This window comes from Chiloscyllium plagiosum, unplaced genomic scaffold (genome assembly GCF_037043375.1).
Source record: "Chiloscyllium plagiosum isolate Xiang-an unplaced genomic scaffold, Cpla_swu_hap1 HiC_scaffold_9, whole genome shotgun sequence".
Taxonomy (NCBI): domain Eukaryota; kingdom Metazoa; phylum Chordata; class Chondrichthyes; order Orectolobiformes; family Hemiscylliidae; genus Chiloscyllium; species Chiloscyllium plagiosum.
The window spans coordinates 42003257-42021048 of NW_028270147.1; the positions used below are offsets into that span (position 1 = coordinate 42003257).

The following is a 17792-nucleotide window of genomic DNA, read 5'->3' on the forward strand; positions in this document are numbered from 1 at the left end:
TACTCATGAAATGTGTAACCATATGCATGAGGTTCATTTCTGAGAGTCCAAGACCTACCATCATCAGGGATCCTCCTCTCTCGCTGAAGCTTTAGTTTTAAAATTTCTTCTTCCAGACGCTGGTTCTCAAGTTCCACAGCTAAAAGCTCAGCGTCTAATGATCTGTGAGGTGACTCATGTTCTGTAATGGGTAAGGATCAAAACAAATCCAGGTAAAATGCTTTTGGTTTATCTCTTAGATAACAATAACTCCTCCTTCTAGAAGTAATTTCCCTAAAAATAAAATATATTTTCTAACTGAATAAAGTTGATAGTTATCTTCACATACTTTTCTTTTTCTCCTTTGGTGGCCGTGTAGACTTTTCTAGAAGTTGAGCCTCTGCCTGAAGACCATGCATCTGGGCAAGAATAGCAGGATCATTGCCACCACACTGAAGGTAAACCATTTTCAGAGCACTGGAAAGAACGGGAGAAACCATGAAGCATAAGTAAAGATGTTACCTTAATGCAGCATGTCAAGACTCTGATTTCAATCTTGCTAAAATCTTTCTGTTGGATTTGTACCAAGAAAACAATCCCAGAAACATCTGGCCCTGTCTATTCTGCCACCAAATGAGCATTAGGCTCAAGGTAAGATAGGCGAAAGTGAGGACTGCAGATGCTGGAGATTAGAGTCAAGATTAGAATGGTGTTGGAAAACACAGAAGGTCAGGCAGCATCCGAGGAGCTGGAAAATCAATGTTTCGGGCAGGAGCCTTTCATCAGGAAAAGCAAGATACTCAGCTAGAACACCTTCTCTTTTCTCAATACAGAAGCTGACTGAGCTGCAATTATCAGCATTTTCTGCTTTAATTTAAAACATTAATACAGAGGGAACTAGACATTTGGTACAGAACTGTCTCGAAGGTAGAAGATACAGATTAGTGGTGGTGGGTTGCTTTTCAGACTGGAGGCCTGTGACCTGCAGTGTACCACACGGATTGGTGCTGAGTCCACTGCTTTTTGTCATTTATATAAATGTTTTGGATGTGGACATGATCAGTAAGTCTGCAGATAGCACCAAAATTGGGGTGGAGAGGACAGCCAAGAAGGAGGACAGTCAATACCACATTACCTATGTCTAGATTATTTTATTCCGGGGATAAGATACACATTACTGCATAAGGTAAAGAGACCCTTTTGGAGGGAAGATGCACCTCATCTATCAACCCTTTTTTGCTTCTTTCAAAGCACTTTTGAGAACGCACACAAAACATTTTAAAATTCTGCCCTCTGGTTTTCCCGATCAGTTTAAGAGTTGGGACAGTTTCTCCCTATCCACTCTGGCCAGAACTCTAGTGATTTCAAAATCTCCCTCAGCCGTCTTCTTTCCCGGAAAAATAGTCCCAACTTCTCTCATCTTTCCTCATAACCAAAAAAAAGTGCTTCATCCCTAGAATGTTCTTGTAAATTTCTGTTGCGTCCTCTCTATTGCATTCATGCCCCTCACATAGTGTGGTACCCAGAATTGCACACAACACTCCAGCTGAAATATCGTCAGTGGCTTATTTTTGTTCATCATAACCTTCCTGCTCTTATGGTCTGTGCCCCTATTTATAAAATCTACAACACTGCATGCTTTCTTAACACCTATCTCAGTCTCTACATGTACTGCTACCTTTAACGAATTATGTACATTTATACCCAGGTCTCTCTGCTTTTGCCCATCCTTTACTTTATATGTCTCTCCATGTCTTTTGGACCAAATTACATTCCCAAAGAGATGGGAGCCTGTGGAATTCACTGCCACAGAAAGTGGTTGAAGCCAAAACATTTTTCAAGGAGGAGGCAGATATAGCACTTGTGGTTAAAGGGGTCAAGGGATGCTGGGGAGATAGGGATTCAGGTATTGATCTCAATAAAGAGCCATGATCAGATTCAATTGGGGTTCAGGCTTAAGGGGTTAAATGGCCTACTCCTGTTCCTATTCCTTATGTTTCTATATTACCATACATTGAAATTCATCCACCAGCGGTTCCACCAAAATGTCAATGTTCTTGTGAAGTTCTATTCTGTCCTCCTCACAGTTTACAGTTCTTACAGTTCTTTTGTATCATCCACAAACTTTGAAATTGTCCCTTGTACACCAAGATCTAGATTATCTAGATCTAGAATCTCATCCTTTTTAACAGCACTTAAAAGAATCAGGGGAATTAAACAGGATAGACTTCCAAAACATGAAACCAGATGGATCCAACACACCTATAGATTACCAAATCTCCATAAACCCTCAATCCCATAGTTTCCCTACCTGGTACACCAACATGCAGACTAGCCAAAGAACTCACCAAAAACAAAACACCTAATTGAAGATTCACTCCACTCCATTCACTCCACCCATGAATTCCTGAACACCAAAGATACCAAGATAGAAGAGGACAAAATAATGGTTTTCATAAAGAAACACTGGCATCACTACTAGGAAAACCAGGACCACAAACACCAGACAGCACCAACTTCATCAGCAAAGACAACATCCTCAAACTAGTGGACTTGTGCCTCACCACTTCACACTCAATAACAACCTATAAACAAGTCAACAGAACACCTATGGGATCACCAATATCAGGGCCCATAATGGAAGCAGTAATGCAGAGACTTGAACAAGCCACCCTCCTGTCTATCCAACCCAAACTTTGGGTCCACTATGTCATCACAAAACGGAACAAATTAGAGGAAACATACAACACCATCAACAATATCCTGACTTATAATTCACAAAAGAGGAGGAGAACGACAACAGATTTCCATTCCGAGACGTGACAGTTGAACGTAGAGTTAACAGAGAGCTTCAAACCAACATCTACAGTAAAACAACACACAAGGACCAAATACTTAACTACAGAAGCAATCACCCAACACCCACGAACAGAGCTGCATCAAGACATTATTTCAACAAGCTACATCACACTGCAGCATCCAAGAACTACAAAAGGCAGACGAAAAATATCTATATGACATTTGAGAAAAACGGGTATCCAAAAAACACAATCCACTGATTCCTCAGAAACAAACCCAAACAAGCAGACACAAAGCAATCAAAAACTATAGCCATATTACCTGACATCTAAGACATATCAGAAATGACTTCCAGATTAGTCAGACCCCTTGGCATGATGATAGCCCACAAACCTACCAACACACAAACAGCGACTAATGAACCTAAAGGATCCATTAGATAACACCAGTAAAACTAACATCATTTACAAGATACCATGCAAGAACTGCAAAAATCACTACATCGGACAAACTAGCAGGAAACTTGCCACCAGGGTACATGAGCACCAGGTGGCCACCAAAAGACATGACCCACTCTCACTAGCTTCTATACATACAGACAAAGAAGGACACCACTTTGAATGGGACAATAGACACATCTTAGGACAGCTGAAACAAAGACACACACAAGAATTCTTCGAGGCATGGCATTCTAACCAGAACTCCATTCATAAAAACATCGATCATCAATTTAGAACCTGTCTACATTCCCTTGAAAAAAAGAGCCAGAAACAACACCCACCTTAAGAAACCAAGACTTGTATCTAGACTATTCATCAATATCAGAAAAAGCAAAGATTTCAATACCAACCCTCAACCTCCTCCTCCCCCCCCCCCCCCCCTCCCCCCTCCCACCCCACCCTCGGTGAACACCACTACAAATCTTTTTCCAGCTTGAAAATGTTCATTGTTCACTTTTTTTTTATCAATTGTCCAATTTTGTATCTACGTTGCTACTGTCCCATTTATTTCATAAACTATCACTCCCTTCACAAGTCTGTGTGGGGTACGGTATCAAATGTCTCTTGGAAATCCAAGTTAACGACATCAACAGCTTCCCTTCATCAACCTTCTCTATTATGTCTTCAATCTCAGCAACTCCAGAAACTTCCCTTAACAATCCATATTAACTTTTCCAAATCCATCCACATTTATCATGGCACTATTAATTCTATCTTGAAGTTAAACTGACTGGTCTGTAATTGCTGGACCAATCTTTTTTGAACAAGGGCATAATGTTTACAATTCTCCAGTTTTCCGTATCACCTCTGAAACTAGGGAAGATTGAAAGATTGTTGCCAGTGTCTCTGCCTTTTCCACTCTCACTCCCTTCAATATCCTTGGATGTTTCTGATCCAGTCCTGGTAGCTAATCAACTTTTAAGTATTAACAGCTTATCAAATATCGCCTCCTTATAAATTTTAAACATTTCTAGTGATCGGGTTTCTCCCCTGTCATGATGGCCTGGGCAGCATTTAGCTTGTTGGTAAAGACAAATACAAAGTATTAGTTTAACACCTTTTAGTATATCCCTTTTCTGTTTCTAACTCTTAATTTTATTAAACTTTCATTACTGATGTGCTTTTTAAAAACTTGCCGATTTGTTTTCATGTTAACTGCCAGCCATTTTTTCATAAATCTACTTTGCGTTTGTTTTGCTTTTTCACCTCACTTCCAAACATTCCATGTTCAGTTTGTTTCTCAACTGCATTTACTAATAATCAGAAGTCACACAACACCAGGTTACAGTTCAACAGGTTATAGTTCGACAAGTTCATCAGGTGACCTGGACTATAACCTAGTGTCGTCTGACTTCTAACTTGTCCACTCCAGTCCAATGCTGGCACCTCTATATCATTTACTCATTGACACATATTTTCTTCTTTAATTTATTTTTTCCTCTAATTTTCTACATTGCTGTACAATTACTATCATAATATCATTGAATGTCAGCATATTATATCTGATGCTTAGTATTGCTGTGATGAATGGAAGGGAATTTTAAAAAAAATCCTGCACAACATGAATTTCTAAATTATTGTGAAAGTTGATTCTCCTTGCTAGCAGTGAGTAAGGCACACAGTTTTACCGTTTGAAGACTGAGTTTGTTATTTCCCTTCTCCATCCACACTATTCTGAATGTTGGAAATTCTGCTGAGATTTTGTCCAAAAAATATGTTAATTTGACTGAACTTTACCAGACGTCTGATGTGGAGGTTGAATAGCTGCTAATTCCACCACAATGACCTTCCATCTGAGGAAATAATCAGAGGAATATCGGAACAGGAGTAGACCATTCAGCCTGCCCTGATTAGGGGTAAGTTTACATCTGAGGGATGCTGATTCACAGAATCATAGAATCCCTACAACGTGGAAGCAGGCTATTCAGCCCATAGAGTCCACATTGAGCTATACCCAACTCCCCTACCCTATTCCTGTAACTCTGCATCTCTCATGCTTAAGCCACCTAGTCTACACATCCGTGGATACTATGAGTAACTCGGCATCTTTGGACTGTGGGAGGAAATAGGAATATCCAGAGAAAACCTAACATGTAAACTCCACACAGACAGTCACCCGAGGGTGGAATCAAACCCAGGTGCTGTGAGGCAGTGATGCTGACCACTGAGCCGCCCTTGTTTATTGACATATATTGCTTAAAGTTAATAAAACTCATTATGAAGTTGATACTTTCTGTAGGCAATTACATTTTGAACACTTTCTCTCTTAAAGACACACAGTCAGATGCCAAAGAACAATAAATTATTTCATAAATTGAAAATTCTTAAGAATAATACTTTAAGAACAATAGTTACTTTTATTTAATGTTAAAATATTAGTGATTGAGATCTGTAAAATACGAACAGGCATGAATGATATAAACTAGCCATAAAGCAAAGCACCAACTCCTACTTTAAGATTAGAAACTGTTGGATTTTTTAAAAATTGAAAATATTTCTGATCAGGTATAATATTAAATCATAACTCAAGCTATGGCAAAATAAAAAGTAATTCAAGTATTAGGTCAACACATGCATAGTTAAATAATTAAAAAGTGAATTAGATTCAGTTAAGATACAATTTTGTCATTGCTCAGTGGGTAAACCTGTTGTATTGAAGTATACTTGTAAAGTATGGTTTTCTCACCCTATTTCAGTTGATAGGCTATCACCACTGGCAAACGTTACAAAATTAAGTGGCATCTTGTCCTCCTTTTTCTGTGCAGGAGAATGGTCTACGACATTGACTGAATCCTGTTTGATACTAGGTCAAGGAAACAAATCAGTGGAATTATATAGAATTTACAACACTGAGTCAAAACATTGATTTCATTCTTGTCAAAATAACAACAGTTCGACTGATTGCAAAAGAAATTGAAATACAAGCATAAACCCTTGCCAGACGTAAGTGGCGTCCCGCAGGTTCAATATTGGGGCCACTTTATATATTAATGATCTGGATGAAGGGACTGGGGACATTTTGGCAAAGTTTGCCGATGATACAAAGTTAGGCGGTCAGACAGGTAGTTCTGAGGAGGTGGGGAGGCCGCAGAAGGATGTAGACAGTTTAGGAGAGTGGTCCAAGAAATGGCTGATGAAATCCAATGTGAGCAAATGCAAGGTCTTGCACTTTGGAAAAAAAAATACAGGCAAGGACTATTTTATAAACAGTGAGAAAATTCATAAAGCCAATGTACAAAGGGATCTGGGAGTGCTAATGCAAGATTCTCTAAAGATTGACTTGCAGGTTGAGTTTGTGGTTCAGAAAACACATGTAACTAGATTAGATTCCCTCCAGTGTGGAAACAGGCCCTTCGGCTCAACCAGTCCACACCGACCTCCGAAGAGCAACCCACTCAGACCCATTCCCCTACATTTACCCCTGACTAATGCACCTAACACTACGGGCAATTTAGCATGGCCAATTCACCTGTCCTGCACATCTTTGGACTGTGGGAGGAAACCGGAGTACTCGGAGGAAACCCACGCAGACACAGGGAGAATGTGCAAACTCCACACAGACAATTGCCTGAGGCGGGAATTGAACCCGGGTCCCTGGCGCTGTGAGGCAGCAGTGCTAACCACTGAGCCCATGTTGTCATTTATTTCAAGAGGGTTGGAATGTAAATGTAGCGATGTACTACTAAGACTTTATAAAGCTTTAGTTAGGCCCCATTTAGAATATTGTGTCCAATTGTGGGCCCCACACCTCAGGAAGGATATAATGGGCACCAGAGCGTGTCCAACAGAGATTCACATGGATGATCCCTGGAATGGTAGATCTAACATATAATGATCGACTAAGGATCCTGGGATTGTATTCATTCGAGTTTAGAAGGTTGAGGGGAGATCTAATAAAAGCTTACAAGATAATGCATGATTTAGAAAGGGTGGACGCTGGGAATTAGTTTCCATTCGGCGGGGATACTAGGACCCGTGGGCACAGCCTTAGAATTAGAGGGGGGGGTCAATTTAGAACGGAAATGAGGAGACATTTCTTCAGACAGAGAGTGGAGTGCCTGTCGAATTCATTGCCTTGGAGCGCAATGGAGGCCGGGACATTAAATATCTTCAAGGCAGAGATTGATAAATTCTTGATCTTACAAGGAATTAAGGGCTATGGGGAGAATGGCGATAAATGGCATTGAAATGCCCATCAGCCATGATTGAATAGCAGGTCGACTCGATGGGCCAAATGGCCTTACTTCCACTAATATGTCTTATGGTCTAAGGAGGAAGTAATTGAATAGTCATAATGTAATCCAGTGCTAATGGATTAATTTTGGACAAGTAACTCAGAATCGCAGACTAATGTTCTGGGGAAAGGGAGACAGATCCCACCATGATACATTTGAATGTAGTAAAATAAATCTGGAATTAAATGCTATTGTAATGATGACCACATAACCACTATTGATTGTTGGAAAAACCCATTTGGTTCACTAACGTACTTTCGGGGAGGTGATCTGCCATCATCCCCTGGTCTGGCCTGAAACATGACTCAAAACTCACAACGTTGTGGTTGATTCTGAATTATCCTGTGAAACAGCTGATCAAACCTCTCAAGGGCACTAGACGCTGACCATTGATCCCATAGCAAGTGAATGAAAATGTCAAGAAAGTATTGAGCCCTCTAGAGAGCATCCTTTTAAGTTTATGTTAGTGTCTTCTGGTTGACTGTTCTCTGGTACTTATATACCTACACAGATTCCATCTGCAGCATCTCAATTTGCTCTCGAAGTGCATCTAAAGCACGTTGATTCTTCTCCTCCTGTGCCTTAAGCTCCAGCAACATTTGTTCAATATGGGTGGTGAAATGCTCTTTGGACGAAAGCTCTTCCAGCCGCTGACGAATTTCTGACAAAAATAAAGAAGCCCAGTGATCCTTAAAATATTGAATTGCTGTCTAAAATTATGAAACAATCGACCCGAGACATCATGAATAAACTGCATTTTGGACATAATGTTACAAGACTCATTCCTGGGACAGGGCCTTATATTAGGAGCATAAATTGGAGAATCAGGGCAGACATAAACAGGTTTGATTCACAGCATTCTCATATTTCCTAAACATACAAGTCAGCAGCCTGAAGCCTGGCAGGACTGTGAATCAGACATGCTAACTATTAGGTTCCAATCCTGATGAAAAGTTCTGACCTGAAACATCGACTCCCCTCCTCACCTGATGCTGATTGACCTGCTGTGCTTTTTCCAGCTCCACTCTGACTCTCCAGCATCTGCAGTTCTCACTATCTCCAAACCACTAGGTTCTGGTGAGTAAAACTTTGTACCAGGAATAGAACATCCCAGTTTTGCAAATGAGGGCGTTCAAATTAATGTAGAGAGGGAGGTAGAGGTTGAATATGGTGGAAGAATCCAGTATGCTCAGGGACATGGAGATCAAGTTAAACTTAATAGTTGGGCTTCTTGATCATTGGATCTGATGCTGACCTGTTGCTTGCTAAGTTTAGACATGGTGCAAGCTGCAGAACATTGGAGCTGGGTTCAGGATTAGGAGACCAAAGGTTTATTGTTCATGCTCGCTCACAAAGAATGCTGGAAAAACCACAGAAAGCTGTGGTGCTGGAAGCCTCACCTTCTTTTCTACGCAGCAGGTCATTTAAAATCAGGTTCCCATTTACATTTGGGATCCTTGGTTAATATGTCAATCAAGTGTCCCACCTATCCATGGCAGGAAATACAGATATCACGAAGCTCACTACAATTAAAACAGCTTCGAGTAGGAGCACAACATTTGAAATGACAGATTCTCCAAGCTCAAGAACCTCTCAAGCCACATAATATTGTAGCCTGGATGTCCATATACCATTGACATTAAAGTCTAATTATAATGCCTGTGTCCATACATGAAAGAAGGCATTTACATGCATGACAGAAATGGGAGTAAAGGGATTCTGGGGCAGGTTTAGATAAGGTCATTAGTGTGGTCAAAGACTCAGAGTCAAAACACCAGCAGAGATCACTTGGGCTGAAAGATTCCACAATTCACATTAACAGATCAATGTAATATAGATGTATTTATGCATTAAATATTTATTTCAGAATTTAACTTCAGTTATTTGATGAATTGATATTAATAGATCTCCTACAGTAATGTTTTTGTTAAATCAGATTGAATTGTTACTTTACACATTTAAGACCATTATGACACATAACTAACCAGTGCCTCTAAATCACCTTACACCATTTCCACTTATTCCCATACCTATTGACTTACATTGACTCTTACTTCCCCAATTTCCTCTCCTGCTTCAAGCAAATCCTTAAAACTCACTCTGATTAAGTTCTCTGCCAGATCAGGTCAAAGGACAAGGGCAGCAGATACATGGGAACACCAGTTGATCACCAACCTGACTTCCTGGGTCAAAATTCTGGAACTGCATCCTGAACAACACTTAGGATGCTTCTGCACCAAAAGGACAGCAGCGGTTCAAGAAAACAGCTTGCCACTACTTTCTCAAGGGCACTTTGGGATGTGCAATAAATGCAGTGATCTCCACATCCCACGAATAAATGAAAAGGAATTCCTTAACAGTGATGAAGTTCATATCAGAGGAGCTGGCAACAGCAGAAGTGTGAAGGAAGTGTGGGGAGAGGGCAGGATGATTTGAGGAATTTTGAAATAGAGATAAAACAAAACAAGAAAGCAACACCATCATTACGCTCAGAGGACTCTTCACAAAGTTCTATCAGGGTAGGCAGTTGAGGCAACTGTAACAAGAATGGTAACTGCACAGGGGTGTTCAGACAAGAAATGGCCCCTACTTTATACCTGCTACTTTTCAGGTGAGAGGTCCATTGACACACTGTTGAAACTCTAACCCTTGAACGGTTACTTCATTCTTTTTGAGTAACTTTGCTGTACCATCCACTGTCCTGTTACAATTTAAACAGATAGGACATTATGAGCAGTGGCAATCTCAGCCAGATTTCCATTCTGCTCCTTGTTTTTTAAACGGTAATACTGTGCTCCATATTTTTAGTTGGGAATTCTAATCCTGGCTTCTTCAGAAAATCAGAGTGGACCTGAAGTCAAACAATCCTTTTGTGGTGCGGAATAGTTGGGAGAACTCAAACATGTCCCATTTGGTAAGGTTCGGTAGCTGTTTTCTGAGGTTTAAATCCAGCAGCAAAGCTGCACACTTTGACAACCCTGGGCAAGGGTAGGTACGTCAGGTAAGGATGGGGTCAAGGATGCCAGAGGGAGCATAGGTATGTCACGTTGGGGAGGATTCGGGGTAAGGTGGGGTGTGTGGCTGGGCCAGTGGGTGAGTGTCTGGTCTGGCAACAGGGAAGTAGTTGCAGGGTGTCAGGACCAGCAAGGGCTGTGTTAATCGCAGTGGTATTGGGGAGCTTTGGGTCTACTCTGTGAGAGGGGCTTGTTTTCGCTGATGTATGGTTGAAACTGGTCCAGAGGCAGTAGGGAGGAAGGTGTCAAAGCCAGTGTTAGGAGAGGGTTCAGAGCCATTGCTAGGGGAATGGGAAACCAAGCCTGTTTGGAGGGAAGGTGGTGGGGGAAGTAGGTTGAACTAGGATTTTAGTCATGCAAACGCTCCAGGATAGCTTTCAACTTAGTTTGTACAGAAATCTCCAAACTCTCTATCTTTAACGGATTCTTTTGATGGGTTTCAGACACAGGGGAATTGCCTGCTGGAATTTTCAATTTCTCGTCCAATTTCCACAGAGTTCACTCCTTCCAGAACTCCACAAGCTCCCAATGAGACAGAAATAAATAACATAAAGGATTATAGCATATGCAGGGCATATATAAACTTTAACATAAAGCCACATAATAGAGAGAAAAATAAATTTAACTATCACACACTGCCTACATTGCCTTATATTACTGACTGAGGCTATTTTCACCCAATTTTAATGAAGAATTTGAGTGCCTTTATTGAATTATCCAAACTATCAACAACAACTGAGAACAACAAATGTTGGAGATCACAGGGGGTCAGGCGGCATCCATGTCAAGTCTAGATGACTCTACATCAGAGCTGAAATGTGGAGGGGACAGCATTTATGCGATAGTTTGGGGTGGGGGTTAGTGGTGGGAATAGGGTGCTGGTGGAGAAAAGATGCTGATAGTCCAGATGAAGTGATCGGAATGTGAGAATGGCAGAACAATGGGGTTTCTAAGGCTCAAGAAGAAGGGCTAATGCTTGAAACGTTGATTCTCCTGTTCCCTAGATGCTGCCTGACCTGCTGCGCTTTTCCAGCAACACATTTCCATTTCTAAGGCTCAGACCTGAAAGGACAGACAGGCTTCCGGGGGAGGGGGGAGGCGAGAAGACATGATAACAGAATGTAAAAAAAAAGGAGGAAATGGGTGTTGGTTCACAATTTGAAGGTGTCGAACTCAACAGTCTGAAGGTGGGAAGCAATAGTATTGGAGGATAAACTGAGCCACTTCACTTTCCTTCCATTGAGGTGCTTTATGATAAGCACAACAACTAAGCAGTAACTTTAAACATGAAAACACAGCAAACACTTAACACAGACATTCCCAAATGTCATCATGAGCTCTGTCCTGTGCCAGTGAAGTTTGAAACTCAAACCCAAAGTCAGATCAGAGGAAAACAATTCTTAAAAGTCAGATATCATGTAAACAGACTCTGCAGTCCAACCAGTCCATGTCGACCATAATCCCAAACTAAACTAGTCCCATCTGCCTGCACTTGGCCCATATCTCTCCAAACCTTTCCTGTTCATGTACTTATCTAAACAGCTTTTAAACGTAGTAACTGTACCTGCATCCACTATTTCCTCTCGAAGTTCATTCCACACAAACCATTCTCAGTATAAAAATGTCGTCCCCCACGTCCTTTATAAATCTTTCTCCTCTCACCTTAACAATGTGCCCCATTGACTTGAAATCCCCTATCCTAGGGAAAAGACACCTGCCATTCTCCTTATCTATACCCCTCATGATTTTAGAGACCTTTGTAAGGTCACCCCTCAAGCTCCTATGCTCCAGTGAGAAAAGTCCTCACCTATGCAGCCTCTCCATTCCTAGCAACATTCTGATAAATCTTTTCTGAACTGTCTCCAGCTTAATAATATCCTTCCTATAATAAGGTGGCCAGAACTGCACACAGTACTCCAGGAGAGGCCACCAACATCATGTACAATATCAATATGACGTCCTAACTTCTACACTCAAAAGATCTGAGCAATGTTAAGTAAACAACGTTGCATGCATTGTACAGAAGGCAAAGTCTCTATTGCTCCCAAATAGAAAACAGGATGCTAAAAATCTTCCTACCATCTCTTTGCTGCTCCAAATCCTTGTTTCGAGCTTGAATATCTGCAAGTTGTCGACCATGCATCTCTGCAATTTCTCGCATCCGTTCCTGATGTTCCCATTCCCTCTGGACCCGAGGGCTCACCTCATGCTGTGCAATATTGGTGAGTTAGATTAGTGTTATACGAACTGACAGATCTTAAAAACTACTCTGCGAGGTGAACACAACACTGTGCAAATCAATAATGCACTCTCTCTCAGTTTCATACAACCTGAAATAATTCTCGAAGATACAGGTCTTTGGACTCCAGTTTAATTTGCAAATAAAGCATAACAATTCATTTATTAAACTAGCCACCAGTTTTGAGATCATTCATAGTTCTGATAGGGGAGCCCAGACTCTAAAGGTATGAAATAAACCATTTAGGACTGAAAGGAGGAGAAACATCTTCACCCAGACAGTGGTGAGCTTGTGAAACTGGCTACTACAGAAAGGCCAAAACATTGTATGATTTCAAGAGGAGCTGGATAAAACACTTCAAGCTAAAGATATTAAAAGACATCGGGCAAAGCAGGAACAGACTATTGAATTGGATGATCAGCCACAATCATAATGAATAGAAGAGCAGACTCAAAAGAGCCAAATGGTTTAATCCTGCTTTTGATAGTTCTATGCTTCAAACCCTTCCTCAAAATGCCTCCTCTGCACTTCCTCTACCCTTTTTGCTGTGTTTTCCCTCATTGCTCATCTTGCTTTCTCCCTCAAAGTCCTTGCAATGTCTTGAATCCACCTTTTCCTTATCTGTCTGTTTCAATCTCTCCAATCAGTTGCTGTAGGAGTAGTGGAAGAGGCCTGGTCTCAGCTAGTGAGTGAAAAGAGTAAGGTTTGTGACGGTGATGGGGGTAAGGGTTTGTTTTCTGCTCAGTGGTGATGGATCCCAGCCTCTGTTCACTTTAGGGTAGATGTGTTTGCTCCCTGCTTTCCCACAATTTTAGAGTTTTCTTTGTAATTCCTTCACTGCTTGGCTGTTATGACAAGTAAACTGCCTTCAGTGACTGAAGGTCACTGAAGGTGACTAAAAGTGTGCTATTTATTTTCACTGTATATTATTTTCTTTTTATTCATTTGTCTGTTTCTTGTGAGAATGCAATAGACATTTTTCAATTAAATTAAAATATCAAGGGTAGTGATTGTGTTGTTTGGGCTGTCTGAATACATGCTAGCTGATGTCCCTTTAACCACATTATATTTATTTATACAGATCCTTTACAATCATTCTTCACGTTTTCAAGTTTTGCTCCAAAGATTTAAAAAGTGTCACTTGCTTACATCCAGGTTAATGGGCTATTTAAAAAAAAATTTGAAGAAAATACCATGCCTTCTAGTTACCTAAAATTCAGGGCCTGACTAATTATTGTAGTGAATATGGAAAGATGATTTCCTCTGATTACAAGTGGACATCAATTTAAATTGACCTCAAATAGAATAAAACAAAACAATAAGGACCAATTTCATTATGCAGATGTCTGTTAATTTTCTCCAAATGCTAAATCTATGTAAAAAAATCAATGCAACATTAAAGAAAAGGTGGGTAAATATCAAAGTGGAAAAAACACATGGAGATAGGATTTAAAGCATATCACCAGGATTGCCTTGGGATTGCTTCAACAGTTAGCAATAGGTTGAATAGTCTCATTCTTTACTTAAAACATCTCTGACCCATGTTATGCACAGGCACGCGCAAGAAAAATGCTGCATCTTTGGAGGTGGTGTTTAATAGCAGATAATAATAAATGTAAGTTAAAATTGCAATCATATAATTATGATAATGTGCACAATGGTAAGTAATTAACATGTTGAATTAAAAGTGCTCACATACCTCTCCTTGCCAGGACCTGTATGTGGGCAGGTTTTCCTCAATTGACATCCTCAGCTTGTGAAACTAAATGCACATAAACATAACCAATGTGTCAGAATGTAGTGTACAGATCTATTGTAACTGATACATTTTTTATTCACTCATGGGATGTAAGCATTGCTGGCATTTATTGCTTCGAGTTGTCCTTTAGAAGGCGGTGGTAAGCTGCTGATTCGAACCACTGCAGTCCACCTGTTGTAGATAGATTGACAGCGTTGTGAGGGAGGGTGTGCAACATCACAGAAGGAAGGGCAATATTTTTCCGTTAGAATGTTGAGTGTTTTAGAGGTGAACTTGCAGTCGGTAGGGTTCCCATGTATCGCCTGCTCTTGCCCGTCTAGATGGTAATGTCCCTGGCTTCGGAAAGTGGTGTCTAAGGAGCCTCAGTGAATTTTTGCAGTATATCTTTTAAATAGTACACATTGCCACAACTGAGTGTCAGTGCTGGAAGGAGTGAATGTTTACTCCCTGCTTAGTAAAACAAAAAGTTTAGATTTTTACTAAGTGAATGATTGTATATGTTTAAAATCTTGAAACAAAATCGGAAATGCTGCATGATGGAAAGAATTTTCTAGTTATCATCAAAGACACTGACTGAATTCCTGAGCGTTCCCAGCATTTTATTCAAAACAGCAAGGAAGGCATTTGGACAGGGGCATGGACAGGAAAGGTTGAGAGAGATTTGGGCCAAACACAGGCAAACAGGACAGATTCATTTTGGGAAACCTGGTCAGTATGGATAAGGTGGGCTGAATGACTCTATAACAAATTAGTTTTTCCTCTTCATATCACATTTTCTTCCTGAAGTTATTTGTTTGGTTCCAGCTTTCAAACACACTGATATTTTCCAATCCATCAGAACTGTGACCATTATTCTGAGGTAAACTTAACAGTCAATACTAGCAGATCCTGTCCTAAGGGAAATGATACAATGCACAATTCCTTCCTGGCCATTCATCTGTATAGTTGCAGTTGCAATGGGAGGCAAGGGGGCTGGGTGCTGGTTGTTAGTAATTGGCAAACAAACAGGATAATGAAATTTTGTCAATTCATTCCTTCAAATAAAGCTACCATTTGATTAGATTAGATTTCCTACAGTATGGAAAGAGGCCCTTCTGCCCAACAAGTCCACACTGACCCTCTGAACAGTAACTCACCCAGACCCATTCCCCTACCCAGGATTGATCACTGACTAATGCACCTAACACTATGGGACAACTTAACATGGCCAATTCACCTAACTTTCACCCACTTGGAATTTGGGAGGAAACTGGAACACCTGGAGGAAACCCACGCAGACGCAGGAAGAATGTGCAAACTCCACACAGACAGTCACCCGAGGCAGGAATTGAACCCGGGTCCCTGGCGTGTGAGGCAGCACTGAGCTACCCCTCTAACATTTAGATGTAAAGAGTTCAATTATTTCAACACAAAGCGATGACTAAGCCTTTGTCTTTCCCTGTTAGTTAGACTCAACTATGCAGTGAGTAAGCTCATAGCTTTCGCGAGCACTTGATAGGTGGTACTGTATTTTAGTTCAGCAGAAACACCTGATCAGCGGATCCAGACACTCTATACAATCAACACAGGAATTCTTGGACATCATCAGAAATATACACATAGACAAGGAAGAAACCATGGTTTCATTCGACGTAACGGCACTGTTCACCTCTATTGACAAAGCCCTAGCCAGAGAAACCATAGCCAACCTGCTGAACAGACATAACAGACAACAGGACGTTGAACCCATCAACAAAGACGGCATCCTTAAACCACTGGACTTGTGCCTCACAACACACTTCACATTCAACAACCAGATATACGAACAAATCAACGGAACACCCACGGGCTCACCGATCTCGGGACTCAGCAGAAGCAGTAATGCAAAGGTTAGAACAAACAAACAGTCTTACCACAAATCCAACCCAAACTCTGGGTCAGATACGTTGATGACACCTTTGTAATAATTAAAAACACGGAAATAGAGAATACACATCCACCGGATCATCAACTCCACACTCACAGGAATCCGATTCACGAGAGAGGAAGTAAAGGACAACCAACTCCCATTCCTCGACGTGATGGTACAGAGAACACCAAACGGAGAATTCACCACAAAGGTACACAGGAAAGCCACACACACAGACCAAGTCCTGAACTATGAAAGCAACCACCCCAGTACATACAAACGAAGTTGCATCAAGACACTATTCAAAAGGGCCACAACACACTGCAGTACACCAGAACTGCAAAAAGAGGAAGAGGAACACCTATACAAGGTATTCGCCAAAAACGGATACCCTCGCAATTTCATCAACAGATGCCTAAGGGAAAGACAACAGAACGAGGACATGCCACAACCCAAAGGATTAGCCACACTACCATACATCAAGAACATCTCTGAAATGACAGCCAGACTACTGCGACCACTAGGACTTATAACAGCACACAAACCAACAGCCACACTCGGACAACAACTCACCAGAACGAAGGACCCGATACCCAGCATGAGCAAAACCAATGTAGTGTACAAAATCCCATGCAAGGACTGCACAAAACACTACACAGGACAAACAGGAAGACAGCTAACGATCCGCATCCACGAACATCAACTAGCCACGAAACGCCACGACCAGCTATCCTTAGTAGCCACACACGCAGACGACAAGCAACATGAATTTGACTGGGACAACACTACCATTATAGGGCAAGCCAAACAAAGAACAGCCAGGGAATTCCTAGAAGCATGGCACTCATCCACAAACTCCATCAACAAACACATCGACCTGGACCCAATATACCGGCCACTACAGCGGACAGCTGAAACTGACAACCGGAAGCGGCAGGGACAGGCCACTATAAATGCCAGAGGAAACACCACAGAAGCGCTTCACAGGAGGCTCCCAAGCACTGAGGATGTCACCTAGACAGGGGACGAAACGTTTGCAACAAAAACTTCCAGCTCGGCGAACAGAACCACAGCAACGAGCACCCGAGCTACAAATCTTCTCCCAAACTTTGATCAATTGTCTCACATGCAACTCTAGCAACAGGTGGAGAACCCCGGGTTTTAGCTGCAACAGAGAGAGAGGAACAAGAGCTTCCACATTCACCAAGATCCCAGCAACTACTACTAAAGGTTAAAACGCAAAAATAAAAATCCTGGTCTATGGGAGCTTGAGCTCACCCCTTCAGGCTGCTTCTATTGTTCCAATTTTAAAAAACCCAAAGGCCTCAAAAGGTCCTTACTTTAGTGGCTTTTAGCGGACCATTTGTCACCTCTGCCTC

General features: G+C 41.3%; 1 protein-coding gene across 2 annotated transcripts in view; it reads right to left on the bottom strand.

The window, feature by feature from the left end:
- ccdc17 (coiled-coil domain containing 17) overlaps positions 1 to 17792 on the bottom strand; it is a 130709-nt gene that overhangs the window by 21475 nt on the left and 91442 nt on the right. For both annotated transcript variants that reach the window (XM_087990575.1, XM_043699126.2), the window contains 6 exons: positions 14466 to 14528; positions 12607 to 12736; positions 8021 to 8174; positions 5965 to 6081; positions 329 to 456; positions 59 to 181 (listed from right to left, as the gene is read on the bottom strand). In XM_087990575.1, coding sequence (XP_087846701.1) covers positions 59 to 181; positions 329 to 456; positions 5965 to 6081; positions 8021 to 8174; positions 12607 to 12736; positions 14466 to 14513 — 700 coding nt within the window. In that variant the 5' untranslated portion in view covers positions 14514 to 14528. The remainder of the gene's footprint in view (positions 1 to 58; positions 182 to 328; positions 457 to 5964; positions 6082 to 8020; positions 8175 to 12606; positions 12737 to 14465; positions 14529 to 17792) is intronic.